Raw genomic sequence first — 18,442 nt, forward strand, 5'->3', positions numbered from 1 at the left:
GAGAAAATAATTAACGTTCCCGTCTTCAGTTCCCAGCTAACAGGGTCTGCCGTGACCCGTCTGATGGTCCGTCCTGCTTAACTTGACTAGTTGTCGTTTGAAAGGGGCAGAAAAAGGAACGTGTCATCGGGAGTCAATTAGGTAACTGAGATCGTCACGACTATTGAATGTCGGCATTGTCGGTTGACCGGTCCGGCGAATCACACAGGGAGATTTTTTTAGAGGAATTTCGCGACAAGACGGACGGCAAAACGGCAGCATCAGGACGTGGGAAAACTGTGACAAAATGACGATCCGGATCGATCGCAATTCATCACATTAGTCAATTTCTTTGCAAGGTTAGGTTGGATATTACCTGGGTTAGCGATTGGTTGCAAGTCTGAAAAGGAGGACCATCCGGCCGGGTTGCATCTTGGCGAGATTGGAGGAAGGAGCTAAAGGACCTCGCTAAGTAAGCCACTTTCATTCCTGGACCCTGGAACCCGTGGAATTTTTTTTATTATTATTTATTGCTATCAAGGTTTAGCAGGTTCATAGTGACTCTGGACCCCATGGGCCATGGGTTCTTTTGATATTAAAGTCATTCGTGACCAATAAACTTCCAGTTAGTAGCACTGACTGGTTGATGATGTTTCGTGTGACAATTTTAATTAAGGCCCTTCTACCAGCTGACAAACCCTTGACTGGTCGCGGCCCGATGTCATTGTTGGTTGGTAAGAGTTATAGTAGTAGACTATTGATTGCTTTCGGAACGGTAATTATTTACAGGACGATAGTTATTATTATTATTATGACTCTATGAGTTAGTTTATGTGAAACAAGATTTATTCTTGTCACTTTAGCTGGTGAAGAAAGATGCAGAAAAGCAAAAGTTTCATCTCCACCTGCTTACGCACGAGCCTGAAGCTTCCGAGCTATATCGGATACCTTATTTAGGTACTCCGTAGTCCCTAGTGAAGTTGGCTGTTAAGGGAAATGTGTGGTTCTGTACGGAGTACTCCGTAAAAAGGCAGGTAGGTTCTCGAGATGGTTTTACAACCTATGCCGGTTATTAGTTGAGAGAAATATGAAAAATGTGTGGTTGCGCCAAAACAGTCAGGGTCCATTGATTCTAGACCGACAGCGACGGAACTGAGCGTGTAATCATCATAAATCACATAACTTACAGTCGCATATGGCCACGGATAGGTCAGCTAGCTCGTTAGGAACTTTGGAGCCGCTTCCGCGCGAGGGGTTGGCCCCTGGCGGGGCTCAAGAATGACAGTTATCCTGCATACCTTTCAGTACAGTACAGAGTACCTAGGCAGGGACAACACCTGGATACTATGCTGTGGCGATGTCACTGTAACCGAAAGGCATTTGACGATGTGACTTCTATGGAAACTCGATCCACCTGGATATAGGGAAGGAATGGAGCTTTTCTTCGTGCCGTCTGCCACCTCGAATAATGAATCACTGACTTGGGGATTTTCCGAATCGCAGAGTTGAGGATGCGATACCCGCTGTGGGAACGCAGCCGTCCAGTGTCCGAGTGGCCAGAACTGGAAACTTGGCAGCACCGTGCACAACTAGTACTATCGTGCCATGGTCTATCTACCACGTGTGGGGGGAGGGGAAACGATAAACGGGATTCATTTCCACCGCGAGCGTGTGGGATATCCAGAGACTCAAGTCCGACAACTCCGACTCCTGGAGTGGTTCGCCAAGGGCGGAAAAGGAGACGGTTCGCATGACGATGACTGAATTGAAGATCATGAAAAGCACAGGAGGTGCTTGCCTGGATGGTGTGGACGCTGGTGTCGCAGGTTGGCCAGCGGGAGCCATGCAGTGAATCGTGGCTGCCCGATCGAGGCCTGCGACCCGCCGGGGTCCTCCGACTATTGATTTTGACTCTTCGTCACAAGCCCACACGGGACCCCCGGAGATCCTCTGCCTGCGCCCAAAGAGGCAAGATGGCAAACAAAACGCATCAACCAGAGTAAGACAGGAGCTCGGCGCATTGACTCGCCGTGGGAGATTTCAGGAGCCACGCGGGGTGATGGGCTGGCCCATGTCGCCCGATTTTTACACTTGCATGCTATCGACGAGCATGTCTGCTGGGCACGAGCTTCTCCGACAAAGGGATCACGAAGGGCGTCAGCATGGGATTTGTAAGCATGATAGGTGATCGTTGATCGTTGATCATTGTAGCACAGGCTGCACCAGTGTGGTACGGAGACAGTGGTCGGATGGCGTCTACCTCCGACGACGATTCCTCTGATTCATTCAGTCCTTTCTAGCTTGTTTGACTGTTGGTTGGTGGTGTAGGGCTGGTCGGTGGCCAGTGGACAGGATGACTGCTGCTTGGAGTTGGCTCGGTTGGGGTCTTTTGCGCTGGAACCAACGACGAGCAGGATCCGGTGCAGAGGATCGGGAGGGACCCATGTTTCAGGCCGGCCCGATCAGGCGTGTTGGGTGTCTCAGGGCCTGAGTCTGATACGGCGGTGTCTGGCGCTGCTCCAGCCGCGCTGGCGCTGGCATCCTGGACCGAGCTCCCTGTGGGAATCCTCCTCCGCCCGCCAATCGCCCTGCCTGCCTCCTTAGTTATGCTACGGCTGTCCACGAGCGCCCCCAGGCTCACGAGTCCAAACGACATTTAGCAGTATGTATGTCGCGCGCAGGAGACGTTCTACATTATAATAACTTGTTGCTCAGTCCCCGTCCCCCTCTTTGACCACCTGCTGCCTTTCTTTTGGCGTTTTCCCTCCCCCCTCCTTGTCGGCTCCTTCCTTTTTTTTTTCTTCCTTTCTTTTCTCTGTTGCATTTTTCATTGTGGTCTCCCATCCCGAGGTTTGTGTGGCTTGGTGCACATTACCCTTAGAGTGGGAGAATCCAGCCAGACTTTCGGATCCAGGTCTCTCGTTTTTTTTGTTCCCGGGTCCAGCTAAAGTCGAGTCGAATCACATCGACCTGTTGTCGCTGCCAACACTGCCGCCCAGCCCGATCCTCTTTAACCACCCGCGAACGGCTACGCTCTCGACCCCGTTCGCCCACTGCGCCGTTGCCGTTCTTCCCCCCTTCGCTTGAGTGTGTTGTCTCTTTTTCAGCCCCTCCAATAATACGGGGCCGTTGCGCGCTGAGATAGCCAGCAACCCACTACGGGCCTGGGCGCTCCACTCAGCCTGAGACGTAGCCGCCGCAGGTTTTCCGAGTAGCAAGCGCCCTGCCAACCCAATTGTGCAAGAATATACTTCTTGCCCTGTATCAGATCCAAAACGAGAGAGAGAGGTCAATCCCTCTTTCTCGACTGCGCAAGGCGGTCCCCGGCGTCTAATAAACGTCGAGTTCTGGAACGTGTCAAAACTGCCTCGAAGGCGCTGCGACCTGGATCTCCAGTACGCCTTGACACAGTTCCCTCCCTCACTTGATAAGTGTTGCAGGGTGCACAGTCTTTGATCTACTTGTGTTCCCTTCGACTGTCATCACCGAAGGGAGCTGTCTATCGGCATCCGCAACTGCTTGACGCTACCATACTCTCTTCGACTATACTATCTCCGACTGGACGGCGTCGCAAATATTCTCCGCCAGCATGTCTACTGCCGTCGCTCCCGCAACCGCAGCACCTTTGGCAGCAGCACACGTTGATCGAGCCCCGAGTCCAAAAAATTACCCAACGTTGGCTCCTTCAACATCCACAGCCGCACCTGCTGCTTCGTCGCCATCCAGGATGTCGACCGGTTCCCAGGAAGGGTCGGGAAGCAAAACTACTCCAGATGGGAAACGAACGCCTCCTTCGTAGGTGGTCACTTACTTCTGTTATCTACTTACAATTTTGTTTATACTGACATATACGAGAACGCACGGCAGCACGGCGCCAAAGATCGTCGTGAAGAAGGAACCCCCCTCCTCCCCCAGTATCAACTCTCAATCCAGACACCGACCTCGCAAACTCGACCTCTCCGCAAGCATCCCCACCAGCGCCAGCAGTCTGTCAGTGCGTCCTCCCGGTGGCCCACTGACCGCCCGGGAGAGCATGCAGGAAGTGGGCTTGGCATGCCTGTCCCCCGGGTTTCAGACGCAAGATCCAGTGAGGCAGGAGCAACTGCAGAGGAGCATGACGGTCCGCGAGCAGCAGAGATCGATCATCGAATCCAGGTTGCAGAAGACAGCAAAAGGTGACGGACCCGAGGGAACGAAACCCTCCGAGTCAAATCTTTTCGGTTCCTCCCGGAGTTCCAAGAAGAGACCGCCGCCCGGTCTTTCCATTGTGCCTCCGGCCGCCTCACAATTCGCAAACGAGCGAGTCATCCAGTCCGCTCCTCTCAACCAGACTTTCACCGGCCGCCATGATCCGCCACCTCTCACCCGTCATGTCGTCAATCACGGCACGACCCTCGCCTCGACGTCTCATATCCACCATGTGCCTGCCACTCAGACGAACAATCGCCTTCCGCCACTCTCTGATGTCTTCGGGTCGGACCTAGCCTCCCGAGACCGAGAGCGCGATGCGAACCGCAACAGTTTGTTCCCGGGTGCTTCAGGTGTCAATTCATCACAATCCAACAATCTGCCCCCATTGACTTCCTCTCCGGGAAATTCCTCGCAGCCGGGTCCCCAGCGGCCCCGCGAGTATCGATCTGCGGAGGAAGCAGTGCATGAGCTCTCCGGCGGCCGGGAGGAGCTCCTGCCCCGAATCGTCCATTATGGTGGTCGTCAGCAACCAACCACCCCGCCATCGCCGCGCGCCAATGGAGTGGAGGGTGGCCAACACCATCCAGGTGTTGCTCCCACGCCGAGCGGACAAGCACAGTCTCAAACCCTTCCACATGTCGGCCAGGGAACCTCGCGCCGTCGGACCAGGAGCGAATATGAACAAGACAACGGAAGCCCGCCGCTGGGGAACGGCCCAGATATGCGCTACCGGAATGGCCCCGGACCCGCTGTTCCGTCTTACGGTCCCTTTGGAGCAGGGAGAGACTCTCCCGAAACCCAAAGGAGAAAGAAGGAGGAGTTTTTAGCTTTATGCTCTCGGGCATGGGATCTTTTCCATTCGTAATGGACTACCTGTCTTGTTCTTCTTGTCTCTTACCCTGAGACTAATCTCCACCCCTGCTTCCTAAGTAGGAAGTGAAGAGATTAACAACTCGAGAACGCCTTCTTTTTATATTCTACATGCGATGCCGATGATATCTCCCTCATTTCGGACGGCGAGAGAAGTCATCAGCTATGCTTTCTATTAATGAGCCTCAATTGATACCTGAGATGGGTCATTGTGGTTGGTTTTTGCATTTTAATGATGGGTTTGTGGGCTTTATCGGGTTATTCGCGGAGCATGACCTCTTGAGGTGCAGAAGTGGGTTAACTCTGCGCGACGAACATCTATACGAAGCATGAAGTTTATTCTTGGGACGGCGAACTTGACACTGTTCGGTCTTGGTCTAAATTTATTCCCACATTGATCATCGATTCTCACTTTTTTTTTATTTTTTTCTTTGGAAGCTCTTTGATTTGGCTTCCGGGATATAGTTTTTTTTTCTTTATTTTTTTTATCGTGTTCACTGTTTCTGGTCTGGATTTTTCCTGATTCCCTCATCGCTATTACGGCGTGGTGTACTCTTTGCGACTAAGTTTCGTTATCTTTTGTTTGCAAATTCTCACTTGTCTTCTCGCTCGCACAACGATGCGGCACCGATTCAAAATCTTTGATTTCTCTTTTGGGCCGAGGCGCTACACTACTACATTTGTTCTCTTGGGGACATTGGGATAGGTCGTCGTCTACTGGGTGCTACCTGGGTACGAACATAGGAAGGGGAAATCAAATTCCGAGACGGGATTTAAGTTCGTTCTACGCTTTATTCAATGATAAATGGGACAGTGCCTGTGGTCCTGTCGGAGTAACCATCTTAAACTTGTTTACTTGCCTACTTAGGTATCAGGTAGCGTTTATAAGATGAAGTAGAAAAGGAAGATTCTACTGCAGAGCCTGACCATCAAAAGGCAAAGAGAGAAAGGGTATCCATTACTATTATCATCATATCTATCAAGCACCTTTCCTCCGCTTGACTCCACCGCCATCTCCTCCTCCCGAGGTGGTCCCCTCCAATGTCCTCCGTCCCCAGGGCATATCTTTCTTCTCCTTCGCAGCCAGCTTCTTCCTCCGCCTTTCCAGGGCCTTGGAGCGTTCTTTCGCGCCCATGGACTCGTATTTCTTTATCAGCACCTGCTTCTTTATATCCGATCTCTTCAGGTAATAGGGCTTGCTCTTCTTGCCCTCGCGCAGCAACTGGCGCTCCCGTCTCCGGTGCTCGGCGAGCACTTCCTGCTCGCGCTTCTTGTTCTCTATCGCCCGCAGTCGATCCGTTGCCGATGTGATGGCGCGCTTGAGCTCCTCCTTCCGATCCGGATCCTTGGTCCGTGCCAGCTCTTCCTTCATCTGCTTAATCTCGTTTGCCCGATACTCGTCCAAGAAGGCGTACGCCTGGTTGATGGCGGTGGCATTGCGCTTGGTGGCACTATGACTCATAACAGCTGGATCGAAGCGCGGGTCTCGAGGTTTGGGGGCATTGTTCAATTCCACGACGACGCGTTTGCGAGAGACCGCGTGCTTGGAGGACTGAACGGTTGGTGCGTGCTTGGAGGAACGTGTGGGCTTTGGTTTGTCTTTGTCTTTGGACTTGGAGGAGGCCTCGTTGCGTTTCTGTTCGCGCGCCTCACGGATTCGGGCGCGGATGTCTTCGAGTGCAGAGGCGGCGTTGTCGGACGTTGCTTTGGCGCTCGAGTCGGAGCGCTTGCGCTTTCCGAGCGATTCCTGCGCTCTTGCGAGAGCGCCAAAGGAGATTTGGCTGAATTCTGCCTGAACGGCTTCCTTCTCGTGGTCGATATCAGACTGGACGACAGTTAGCCAAAACCCTTGGAATTTCAATTTCAGATAAGACGAACGCTATCGGTGTCCTCATCTTCATCTTCATCCTCTTCATCAATATCATTGTCATCCTCGTCCTCGTCCTCTTCCATAGCAGACCCGGAATTCTCAAGCTCATCATCAGAAGCTAATTCCTCGTCTGACCCTTCTTCCATTTCATCTGATGAGGAGACTGTCGAGAAGTCATTTTCGTCTTCCTCTCGACTCGCTCGTATGCGCCGATTGAGAGAGTCGGAGATTGCCATGTTGTGGGTTGTCTATAGCGGGATAACAATGGGTCTATTAAATAGTACAGGCCTCGGTAGGGCTTGTTCAGTCACCCTGAACCATTAAGAGAAACAGTTCATCTCATATGCAATTTGTGGCGGCGTCGTTTGTCCTGCGGCGGGAAAGTTGGAAACAAAAATGTGATTCTGCTATCTCCGAAGGCGGTGAAGCGTAAGGCAAGCCTCTACTGGTTCGCTGCAGTCGCGGAGACTCCGCCTCGCGTGGTTTCCGCCTCCGGCAGAAATATTATTATTCCAAGGTTCTCCATATGCTCCTCTGCATAATAATTAAAATTCTATTCTTCGTTTGTTCCTTTTGTTCGCCAGATCATGACATATTGCGCTGATCTTCATGTTGCGAAGATCTGGTTTTCGCCCGTCCTTTTCATTCTCGCCATTCGCAGTAGATCTTCCAGTCCGATCGCACGCACCATCTCGTGAATGCTTTTTTCAGGCCAGGGAAGACGCGAAGGTAAAGAAATCTTAATCGCTCCTCTGAAGGCGTATCTTTTTTTACTCGTTTCGATTCTAACAGTCCTGCTATTTCAGCGTCTCAAAGCGACTCGTCGTTCCATATCACATACCGGCGACTTTAGGCCCAGCGATCCTAAGATGAATTCATCGGACCATTCTCGCGGCGGAGAACATGAATCGACAGATTACGCATCACAGGACGATGATGTCAACTCCAGGAGTAATTGGAGGCCATTTCATGGTTGCCGGCAGCCTCAGCCTGGGGTGAATCCACAGGTGGATGGAAATGCTCCCCAGCAGACCCCGCAGCCTGTTTCACAACAAAACACCACAGGGGGAGCGCCTCGTAGGTCGCGCCGTCCACGGAAGGCTCGCAGAGGGACTGGATCAGTCAATACACCTCCAATCTCTCAGGATCCATCCCTTCCTATGCCGCATAGTGCTACCCCGGAAGCGTCGTTACCGTTTGGTGCACAGATTGCACTGCCATCTGGGAGTTCGAACTTCGCCTTTGGAGCTACAAGTATGTCTGTTCCTACGCTAGGCACATATCCGACTGCTTCGAATGCCCTCGTAAGTGCTTTTCAAAATCCATTTCTACAACCACAGCTCTTGCCATGGAATTTCGTGCAACCTGGGAATCTTCCTTCAAATCCTCTTTTCTGGAATAGCGCTATCCAACAAAGGAGTTTTACGTCGACGTCGACTTCCTCTTCCCAGGTGAATACCTCCAAAAATCAGACGGAAGTGTCAGGTCGAGTTACCCGTGGAAGTGGAAACAATGGACGGTCACCCAAGAAGAGTCCACCACCCCCCATTGCTCCTGTCCCAACCAAAGAGTATTTGGAACAGGCTGCTAAGAATCCTAAAAAGTTGCCAGTTGCTCAACCCCTTCTCGTTATCCTTGACTTGAATGGCACACTTCTCTACCGAAAGAAGCGAACGTTCCCACCTAGCTTCGTCAAGAGGCCCGGCCTTGACAATTTTCTGAAAGAGTTATTTACCCGTTATACTGTGATGGTGTGGTCCAGCTCGCAGCCAGCCACTGTAGAAGCGATATGCTCGAAAATCTTCTCGAGTTTTCACAGGAGAGGGCTGGTCGCACAGTGGGCTCGAGATAAATTAGGACTAACAGATGCCCAATACAAGGAAAAGGTTCAAGTCTACAAGCGCCTTGAGCAAGTGTGGGCGGACGAAAGTATCCAGGCGCGATACCCGACAAGCAAGAGGAAGCTTGGCGCCAAAATGCACCAGCTTTTGACGGAGCGTCAACAAAAAAGCACAAGCTCAGAAGATGGTCAGACGGGAGAAAATGATGACACCGTCGTTCCCCCATCAAATTTCCGATGGGATCAATCAAATACCGTCTTGATTGATGACAGCAAACTCAAGGCTGCCGGCCAGCCGTACAACATCCTCGAGGTTCCCGAGTTCACAAACGATCCGACCGTGGACGAGTCTCAGGTTCTCATTACGGTGCTGAAGAGACTGAGGAAACTGGCGAGAACCAACGACGTCAGCCGGATGATCCGACACTGGCAGAACACCAATCATTCAACGATTACGCGCGACAAAAAAGTCTCCAATGAAAATGAAAGTGACGTTTCTTCCGATGCCGGCGCTACCACCACCTCTACCGACTCGGAGAAACAACAGTCAGAGTCCAAGTCAGAGCCCAAGCCAGAGCCCAAGCCAAAGTCCAAGTCAGAGTCCAAGTCAGAGTCAGACGTCGGAGGCGCAGAAGAGGAACCGGAAGACTTGCCAAAAAAGGAGCTGAAGGCCTTGAGCATCGAAGACGCGCCGGGGGAGCCTAAGAGACGCCCCAGGATAACTCTGACAACCCGCAGGAAGATAAAGAAGGTCAAGAAGAGATCGCGGCGAATCGCCAAGATAACCGTAAGGGAAGCAGAAAAAGCGCAAGAACAGGTACGAGTAGCACAAGACCGGGCGCGGAGAGCGCAAGAACGGGCACGGAGAGAGCAAACACCAGCAGCGCAAGAACGGGTAAAACAAGCGCAAGACCGGGTACGAATTGCGCAAGCATTGGCACGAAGAGCACAGAGACGGGCAAAAAAGGCAGAGAAACAGGCACAGAGAGCGGAAAAATGGGTAGAAAAAGCACGAACACAGCTGAGGGGGAAAAGAAGTGGTGAAGAACAACAAACAGCGTCTTGTCTTAGCTCAAGCCTCCCTAGTGTGGAGGGAGAGAGAGAGAAACAGGAAGTGGGCTTGTAGCCATCTATCTCTTCGAACATGTATCTATACTCCATATATTCCCCCCCCCCCCCCCCCCCCCTTTTTTTTTTACCTGGTCCAGAGCAATTGACTGTAATCGTTGTTTTGTTTTGTTTTCTCTTACGTTACAATGATGTGACGTGATATGATGCATCTGTAACGGATAAACAAAAACATACCCTACCTACCTTACCTATCCATGTGTGTCAGTAGTTACCTGTCTTTTTCTCCCTTCTTTTTTCTCTCTTCGACTATGTATTACTTATTACTGCATAAAATATTTTTGTTATTAACAGGCAACGTTACATATCTATCTAGAAAAGAGAGCAGAAAGAAAGAAAGGAAGGTTCTGCCATCTCGATCCATACCTAGGTACCATATGAGTAGATTAAATGCGTGAATGAGGAAAACGTCACTATTGGGCTCGCTTGCAGATGCATATATATATGTATGTATGTGTATATGTATATTAAAGGGCAAGGGAAATAAATAATAATTACACCTATTATTCTTAATTATTTTATCTGTGACATAATGATATTCTCTGGGTTTTGTTACTTGGACCGCGCGGTGCATGGAATTATTTATTTCTGTAACGAGCGCAATATATACTGCGCACTGCAGGATTTTTATTCCTATGGTTGGCGCATATCCTGCCTAGGCCCTTATTCTCATCGCATCATCATCTTCTTCTCGACATGTCATAAGCGGGACATAACCATCACATCAAAATTTCTGGCCGTCAAAAAGAAAAAAAATGTAGGGTAGGGGGATAATGGCGGGGTGAGGCATGAGTCGACAACGTCGAAGAAATCTGGAAATGGCGGAATAACGGTAGGGGAGGAAGAGATTAGGGATAGGCCAGATTTCAATGACATGTCCTCAGCCGTGTGGTGTATGTTTTCAGGAGGTAAGGGCATTACTCTGGCCGACGTGGGTAAGAAGGGCAACGTAGGACTCGTTTATTTGAAAACGTGACCATCAGCCCATGGGAACTCCTTGCCGTCCCTGACGACAGGCACATCCCAAGCCCACAAGTCCTCAACCAGCTTGCGGTCCTCCTCCTTAGTGTGGTCCAGCTTCTTGAACTCGTAGCTCTCCCAGTCGGGAGCCACGTCAAAGGCCGGCAGGTGGTCCTGGCCACGGACCATGAAGACTCCTCGGATGAGACAGTCATAGTTCTGGCCATACACAGAGGCCGCACCGAAGAGGAACTTGCGGGAAGCCTCCAGACGATTGAAGAAACCGCCTGCGAAAAACACGTAAGCGAAATTATCCAAAGGAAAGGCAACGACGCAAGCACATACCAATCAGGTTGTTGGCCATGAAGGTGAGCTTGAGCTCATTGTTGTACTTGTAGTCAACAAGCCACAGAGAGTACTCATCGGGCTTGTAGTTCTCCCAGAACCAGGGCATGGCAACAGAGCGGGTGTCCTCGTTGGAGTACTTGCGCTTCCAGTCATCGAGGATCAGAGTGGGCTTGCCCAGAGCCTCAAGAGGGTGCTTGGGCTTGGGCTCAGGCTTAGGCTCGCCCTCATCCTCCTCCTCAGCCTGCTGCTGCTCCTTCTGCTGCTTAGGAGCGGCCTCCTTCTTGGGCTTCTCCTCCTTCTTTGGGGGAGTGTACTTGATGGCCTCCTCAACGAGGACGGGGTTCTCAACAACAGCCTTGAAAACAGGCTGGTTGACAACAGTCAGGTACCATCTGGTGATAGCAATGTGCTTGTCGCGGAACTCCTTGTCCAAGACAAGGGCGAAAGCACGAGAAAGGATGCCGGCAGTGAAGATATCGGCGAGAGTCAGGCGCTCACCAACGAGGAAGGTGTTGGCAGTAAGGTGAGACTCCAGGACGGCCAGACTCGCGAGCGCAGCCTTGGAGGCGTCCTCAACAGCCTTCTTGTTGTACGGGTCCAGGCCGAGCAAGGGACGGTACCAGGCACCGAGGCGGGGGAGCACCTCCGAGTTGGCAAAGGACATCCAGCGGAGGATGGAAGCATAGTCCTGCTTGGTCTTTCCCAACAGAGTGGTCTTCTCGTTCTGGGAGGTGACTGTGGCATGGTTAGTCCAATGGGCACCAAAATCAAAATGTGTCGGATCATGGCAAGATGGGCGCGTCTCGCTTGAAAGCGGGGTAGATCAGAGTTGGTGGGTTATCAACATTGCAATTCTGCCAGGGATAACTGATATAATATATAAAACGCTTCATCATATAAAATTCAAGCGCCGCATGAAAAAAAAATCTGTAGGGAAGAAGAGACGTACCGTAAATAGCAATGGCAATGGCCTCAGTCAGGACGAAGCCATTCGCGCCGACAAAGGTGGGGATCTTGCCAAGCGGGTTCAGCTTGCGATATTCAGCAGACTTGTTGAACTCTGCATTGGCATTGTTTTCAGCCTGGACCAGCTCCAGATCAAGGTCGTTGGCCTTGGCCGCGACCAAGATTGGGACGGTGCGGGGGTTAACCTGAAGGCGATGAAGTCAGCACCCAGTCAATGAATCAAAACGACTCTCATACAGTCAAGAGAATATTTCATTGCGCGGGATAGAAACACTTACAGCTTGGCCGTAGAGCTTTCCGAAAGACATTTTGAGAAAACCGCTTCTTCGAGTGTGATCTCAAAAGAAGGAGGAGGATGGCGGGGGGAAAAGGAGGCGGGAGGAAAACGAAGAGCTTGCAGGCGGGAGGCGACGAAATTTTGTGCGAATCAAACTAAGAGTTCGGCGCCGGAGAATCCTTTGTTGACTGCAACCTCCCTCACGTGACAAAGCCAGGTCCGTCCGTTGACCGGCAAACATAGCAAAAAACCTCGTCGACATTCGAGATATACGAATATTGGACAGAACCTGTCAAAGGCCTCCCCGACTGGGCCCTGTTCCTTTTCGTTTCGACTGTCAAGGCTGCTGTCAGTCTTGATATGAAGTCAATGGCTTGGCAGAGCTCCAGTCGCCTCGTGCAGACAGTGCAGGGCGTCTGCCGAGCGCCGCCATTGCTCCAGTCCTACGTCCATACGACTGCTCCTTTTGCTCCAATCTCAGCACAGCTGCTTCAGCAAAGACAACGAAGAAATCGGTTCTCCACCTCCGCTCGGAGAAGTGCTACCGAACTCGTCAAGGCTGCCCCGGAAATTGACTTCTCCAAATTCAGGGCTACTCCCGCGCGTATCGTGCCCGCCTCCCCGGCATACTTCTCGGGCAGCCCCAAATTTATCGATCATTTATTGAATCTAGAGCGTATCCTCGCAAAATATGCGTCACTACCGACGGTAGCGCCCAGCGAGGCCCCGCGAATGGCGTGGTTCAAGTTGGCGCAGTTTCGTGACTTTGTCGGCGAGAACGTTCCAACGAAGAAATACAAGAACCTTATCAAGATCCTCCACCGTCTCAACAGAATTGACCCGGCTCTGGCACCGGAGGAGGTGCGTGAGACGCTGAACAAATTCCTCCGTCCCGGTAACCCCTATGCCAACAAGCCAGCGCCTGCTGTGGTTGATGAGTTTGGTCGAGCACGGGGAAAAGGAAAACGAAAGACGGCATCAGCTGTGGTTTATCTCGTGGAAGGAGAAGGAGAGGTTTTAGTCAATGGCAAGAACATTGTCGAGGTGTTTCCACGAGTCCATGACCGTGAGAGTGCGCTGTGGGCACTGAGATGTACACAGAGGCTTGATAAGTATAACGTATGGGCCACAGTTCATGGTGGAGGAACTACTGGTCAGGCCGAAGCAATCACCTTGGCAGTTGCACGGGCTTTGCTGGTTCATGAGCCTGCACTCAAACCAGTCTTGCGAAAAGGTACGTTGTCTCTACACTGTCCCGGCACTGTCGAATGTGAAAGAAGAACATTGGCTAACTACTCTTTTGCACCTGACAGCTGGTGTCATCACGGTCGATGCGCGTCGTGTGGAGAGGAAGAAGCCTGGTCATCGGAAAGCAAGGAAGATGCCCACCTGGGTCAAGCGGTGATACGTGGATTTTCTCATGCTCTTTCTTTCCCAATGTATTATATCACATCTGCCACTTCGACAGCGAGATCTATATTGTATTTACTACGTCCTGCGTGTATTCAAGGTCAAGGTCACGGTCAAGGTGCTATTTCACGGGCTTGCATAGCAATGCATCGTCTGTCAAATAACTGTTATTATCAGTTCGATTTGAGAAAGCTAATTGCTTCGTTTACAGCAAGAAGAGGTTCTGCTGTGCTGTTCTGAGCTTGTTTTACCCATTACCTACTACTATACACAGTGAAGCTGATATGGCATTGAGTAAGCAATAATAAGACTATATGGTAAGAAACTTATATTATAGGGGAAATAAAAACCCAAAGGTCCCTGATTTTGATCTTGCCTATCCCGAGATTCCCAACTTTATTTAACTCCCTGCATAGAGGTATGTACGGTACATTAAGTAGGTAGGTATATAGGAAATGGTCATGTGCCCTACTATAACCCTCATTTACGCCTTGCAGGTAGCGATATAAATAGCGGGTATTATCGCAATTATCTGATTTCCTGTGTTATCAAATTAGTTTAAGTAATATTAATATTAATATCAATTAATCCCGCGAATTAGGTGTACGTACACTAATCCGTTCGTTCTGCTACCGTTAATTGTCGACTAATGAGTAACTCGGTCTCTATCCCTTTTCTTCCTCTTCCCAATTTTCCACGGTTTAAGTAACTACATCCTAGGCATGTACCGAACTAATGAGTGAATGCTTAAAGAAAGTTAAAGAAAGAGATCCTTCTCCGTGTAAAATAGACTAGACTAGACTAAATGTCTATCAGAACCTTTACCTAGGTACATGTTCAGTGCTAGGTTCATGCAGGGTACCTATGTCAAGTCACGTCCGTCTAGTCTATGGTCTAGGTATGTAATGTACATTGTATGTATGTACTGTACATACTAGTCCCCATACAAAACTTAGGTATGAACATACATACCCAATGGACAATGGAGGAAGTAGGTAGATAGGTACCGTAGGTAAGGTAGGTAGTATGGTAGTATTTATCGCCCCCGCTTTTACCCTATTCCCCGCCTTTGGAAAAAGATAATCTCCGATACAATACCTCCCAATCTAGCTACATACCCGTGTATGTTGTATGTATATCTATTAGATTAGGTAGGAGGGTCAATTAGATAGGCCAGTCGATAAAGTGCAATCAGCCAGTGTTGATTCATTCCTCCAATGATCAGGTACGGTACAGTACATACTTAGTTATTGTTGATTGATTGGGACATGAATGAAGAAATGCCTGACTGACTGACTGACTAACTAACTAACCAACTGACTAAATAGAAGGATAGAATAGAGAGAAGAAATACCCTGAGCCCAGAAAACTTCAGCAGACCCTAGGAATCTATATATATAGATCATGGATCCGTCATACCACATCTCCATTTCTCCTCTTCTTCTTCTGCTCAAGCTTCCAGATCGCCAGATCGGCGATGCGATGCGATGTTGTCTGTATCCGACTCAACTCCGCCGTATTATTCAATGATTTTTTTTGGACGTATGGATAGAATCCCGACTATTGTTGGACTAGCTGCAAAGTTCAGAGTGTCTGCAGACATATTAGTATTGGGAGCGGGGATACCAGACTGTACATACATTACTTACCAAGTTACTGCTGTAGTATCAATAGATTGTATGTACATACATGTATGTACATAGGCTGTAGGCTCAGATGCAGCCCTGCTTTGCAGGGCCCACAGCACGTATAGTTATACGGAGTAGTTTTGAGGTACGGAGTACCTAAGTTTAGTAGCGGATCCCCACTGCGCGCACTATCATCGGTGATTCCATTCCGGGGACCAGGCCCAGCCCCGCCAGTTAGGATTCGATCGATTCACGATGCTCAATCATATACTCCATACTGTTGTATTGTATGTGTCCTGTCAATCCAGTCTGTCTGTCTGTGTGTGTACAGTACAGTACTTTGGAACACAAAACTCGTATTGCTATTGCAAATGCCAACTAGGCAAGGTAAACAAACAGGTCATTTGACCCGGCAAAAAAAATCTAGCACATGGACACGCGGGTTCACAAGGCACGATACCTACCTATTCTCCGTCTTAGGGTTATTAATATTGTCCACCTGGAATAAGAACTACCTACCTAACTACAGTACATTACATTGCAACGTAATTATTATATTAGTAGTATCTCGAGACCAGCCCAGTATATAGTATACCCTCTGTACACTCAAGAAGCAAGAAGCAGAAAAAAAGAAAAAGAAAAAGAAGCCCTAATTCGCCTCGCCAAGCCAAAACCGCGAACTTTTTTGGAAAAACATCCCTCTATATGTAGGTAAACCTGTAATAGCGCCAACCCTGTCTGTCTGTGCAGTTGTACTCGACTTGTTCCCTTTTTCCTTATCTTTTTTTTTTCTTTTTGCCCCCTTCCCATCCCTTTGCCGTGCGCCATGTATTGCTCAGATTTTTCAAACCTTCGTGATCAACAAGTGTCGATCATAAGTGTCCCATAGAAATATCCCTACAGAAAACAACGTATCTTGTAGTCATGCGCAAAAATCATAACCCATAGCGAGAAAGACAGGGGGAAAAAAAAACAAGAAATGAAAAAAGGAGAAGAGAGATTTTCTGGTACAGACCGATGTACGCCAGCAGGAGATGCCGTACTGAAACATCATCATCATCATAATCATCAAAATAAAGATGGAGAACTTGACTCCGAATTAAAGAGAAAGGGATGGTATCCGAATCGCAAAAAAGAAACAAACAAAAAGAGGGTCTGCTGCCAGTCAAGGATAAAACATTACAGTCATTATTAAGAAGCATCGAAAGTCAAGTGACATATGAGGAGAAACATTATAGAGCAATTTGCACTCAGGATCGGGCAGGAGCAGTTGGCTGCGCCGTCTCGTTGCCTCCTTCGACGAGATCGAGACATTGACTTAAAACTGTCGAGACAATCAGATTTATCAGTGAACCGTCATCCTCAGACACCCAACGTTCACCACCTTACCACTAAGTATTTCTTCCTCCCATATCCCCATCTGATAGTCGACAAGCCCGTGCGGCTCCATCTTATCGCACAGCCGGATGAGGTCTTGGCCCATTTTTTCCATCATATCGATCGTGAGCATGCTCGTATTTGGCTGCTGGTGGCCCGTCTCCAGGAAAGCCTGCGTCAAATCCTTCTGTTTTTGACATACAGCAAGCCAGCAGAGGTTGAAGTTGTTCCAGAGTTGCAGCCGTTCTGAGTGGAGGTCTTGTTCGTCTCGGAGGAGGCCTGGGAACCCGGTAACATGAAGAACCAATTAGCACCGACGACAAAAGAGAAAGCGCAGAAAAGATGGCAACCTTCGAGAAGACTCGTACGAAAAAGCTAGTAATACCCTTACCTAACTCGCGCGCGTTGCCAATCAGCCACTCGGAGATCTCCAATAGCGATCGACTCGCGTCGACCAATCGCCCCGCCCGCGTGTAGTCAAAGGTGGCCCTCAGAGCTTGCTGATATTGGCCGTAGGCGTCGTCTAGATTGGTTGATTCTTGTGGTGCTGTTTCTTGCTGCTCTACGCCTTCTGTGGCGCCGACAGGATTGTAATCAGCCATCGCGGCTGGATAGGATGGCGCTGGCGCACTCGAGCGGCCAAGTGGATTCTGTTGGTGATACATTGCCTGCTGCGCCTGCGGCGTTAAATACACACCGGAGTCACCGGACCCAGCATGCCCCGTAGGCGTCAAATACTGTGGAACGCCAAACTGGGCGGACAGAGCTCCCAATGCCCCAGATTGCCGAGGTTCGTAAGGAGGCGCCGGGACCGGTATCTCATATGAAGCCTGCGCTTGACCTTGCTGATCGATGCTGTAGACAAGGCCGGGCCCATACTGCGAGAATTGTTGTTGTTGAGACTGCCGCTGGTGTGGATGATCTGGTGGTGGCTCCTGGCGCAATGCCCCTGGAGGAAATGATGCCTGATATTGTAACCCTGAGCCCTGCAACGGACCGCCCTGAAGGGACGGCTCTGACGTGTATCCATATCCTGTGTAGTCTGGCAGATGGGCGCTTCGACCGTGCGCAGGAACAGACATCTCCCCCCGGCGTGCGGACTGTAGGGATGGCCGTTGAAAGTGCTCTCCTGAGCGGCCAGCAGATGGTGGTGGTTGTGGTTGTTGTTGCACGGCATGCCGTGGCAGCCCAGGCACCGACGGGTAATTGGAAGGATCATGCTGCTTCCTCTGATGATTGTCACCATCCATTCCACCCTCACGGTCCCTCGAGGGCCCGCCCCGCAACGGATCGAAGAGGTGGGCTCGATGCGTCGGAGGCGAGAGCGGAGGAGTTGCGTAGAATTCCAGCTTTCCGGTCTGCGATGGAATCGACCGTAGACGGTGACTTCACTGTCTAAGAGACCCGTAAGTACTGGATAGATTGGATTGCGCTGCCCGCTCACGAGGCCTGCATAGTAGATTAGCATGGAAGACATGCTCAGGATCCCTCGCCAATCAATCCTGGAGACAAAAAGGTAGCGCAACCTTACTGAGGAAAACGCTTCCACAAGAGGTGTCTTCGCGCATCCCAATATAAAGCAAAAGAGCAGTCAGGTG

At 50.2% G+C, this 18,442-nt stretch overlaps 7 protein-coding genes across 7 annotated transcripts; 3 read left to right on the top strand and 4 right to left on the bottom strand.

The window, feature by feature from the left end:
* Positions 1 to 2,077: 2,077 nt before the first annotated feature.
* VTN77DRAFT_7159 (uncharacterized protein) lies at positions 2,078 to 2,635 on the bottom strand (the record flags this gene model as incomplete). The annotated part of the gene is made up of 2 exons (XM_069423517.1): positions 2,078 to 2,256; positions 2,338 to 2,635. 2 exons carry the CDS (start codon positions 2,633 to 2,635, stop codon positions 2,078 to 2,080), a joined length of 477 nt encoding a protein of 158 aa, XP_069275516.1.
* Positions 2,636 to 3,568: 933 nt separating this feature from the next.
* On the top strand, positions 3,569 to 5,035 carry VTN77DRAFT_7160 (uncharacterized protein; the record flags this gene model as incomplete). Its single annotated transcript, XM_069423519.1, has 2 exons — positions 3,569 to 3,774; positions 3,835 to 5,035. The coding sequence occupies 2 exons, from the start codon at positions 3,569 to 3,571 to the stop codon at positions 5,033 to 5,035; spliced, it is 1,407 nt and encodes a 468-aa protein (XP_069275517.1).
* A 984-nt stretch (positions 5,036 to 6,019) lies between these two features.
* On the bottom strand, positions 6,020 to 7,146 carry VTN77DRAFT_7161 (uncharacterized protein; the record flags this gene model as incomplete). Its single annotated transcript, XM_069423520.1, has 2 exons — positions 6,020 to 6,865; positions 6,919 to 7,146. 2 exons carry the CDS (start codon positions 7,144 to 7,146, stop codon positions 6,020 to 6,022), a joined length of 1,074 nt encoding a protein of 357 aa, XP_069275518.1.
* Positions 7,147 to 7,519: 373 nt separating this feature from the next.
* On the top strand, positions 7,520 to 9,876 carry VTN77DRAFT_7162 (uncharacterized protein; the record flags this gene model as incomplete). The annotated part of the gene is made up of 2 exons (XM_069423521.1): positions 7,520 to 7,639; positions 7,717 to 9,876. 2 exons carry the CDS (start codon positions 7,520 to 7,522, stop codon positions 9,874 to 9,876), a joined length of 2,280 nt encoding a protein of 759 aa, XP_069275519.1.
* Positions 9,877 to 10,838: 962 nt separating this feature from the next.
* On the bottom strand, positions 10,839 to 12,460 carry VTN77DRAFT_7163 (uncharacterized protein; the record flags this gene model as incomplete). The annotated part of the gene is made up of 4 exons (XM_069423522.1): positions 10,839 to 11,125; positions 11,184 to 11,921; positions 12,136 to 12,337; positions 12,431 to 12,460. 4 exons carry the CDS (start codon positions 12,458 to 12,460, stop codon positions 10,839 to 10,841), a joined length of 1,257 nt encoding a protein of 418 aa, XP_069275520.1.
* Positions 12,461 to 12,789: 329 nt separating this feature from the next.
* Positions 12,790 to 13,834, top strand: VTN77DRAFT_7164 (mitochondrial 37S ribosomal protein uS9m; the record flags this gene model as incomplete). The annotated part of the gene is made up of 2 exons (XM_069423523.1): positions 12,790 to 13,663; positions 13,743 to 13,834. The coding sequence occupies 2 exons, from the start codon at positions 12,790 to 12,792 to the stop codon at positions 13,832 to 13,834; spliced, it is 966 nt and encodes a 321-aa protein (XP_069275521.1).
* A 2,883-nt stretch (positions 13,835 to 16,717) lies between these two features.
* VTN77DRAFT_7165 (uncharacterized protein) lies at positions 16,718 to 18,094 on the bottom strand (the record flags this gene model as incomplete). Its single annotated transcript, XM_069423524.1, has 3 exons — positions 16,718 to 16,791; positions 16,857 to 17,123; positions 17,236 to 18,094. The coding sequence occupies 3 exons, from the start codon at positions 18,092 to 18,094 to the stop codon at positions 16,718 to 16,720; spliced, it is 1,200 nt and encodes a 399-aa protein (XP_069275522.1).
* Positions 18,095 to 18,442: the final 348 nt, after the last annotated feature.

Source organism: Rasamsonia byssochlamydoides (assembly GCF_041956645.1).
Source record: "Rasamsonia byssochlamydoides strain NRRL 3658 unplaced genomic scaffold VTN77scaffold_58, whole genome shotgun sequence".
NCBI lineage: Eukaryota > Fungi > Ascomycota > Eurotiomycetes > Eurotiales > Trichocomaceae > Rasamsonia > Rasamsonia byssochlamydoides.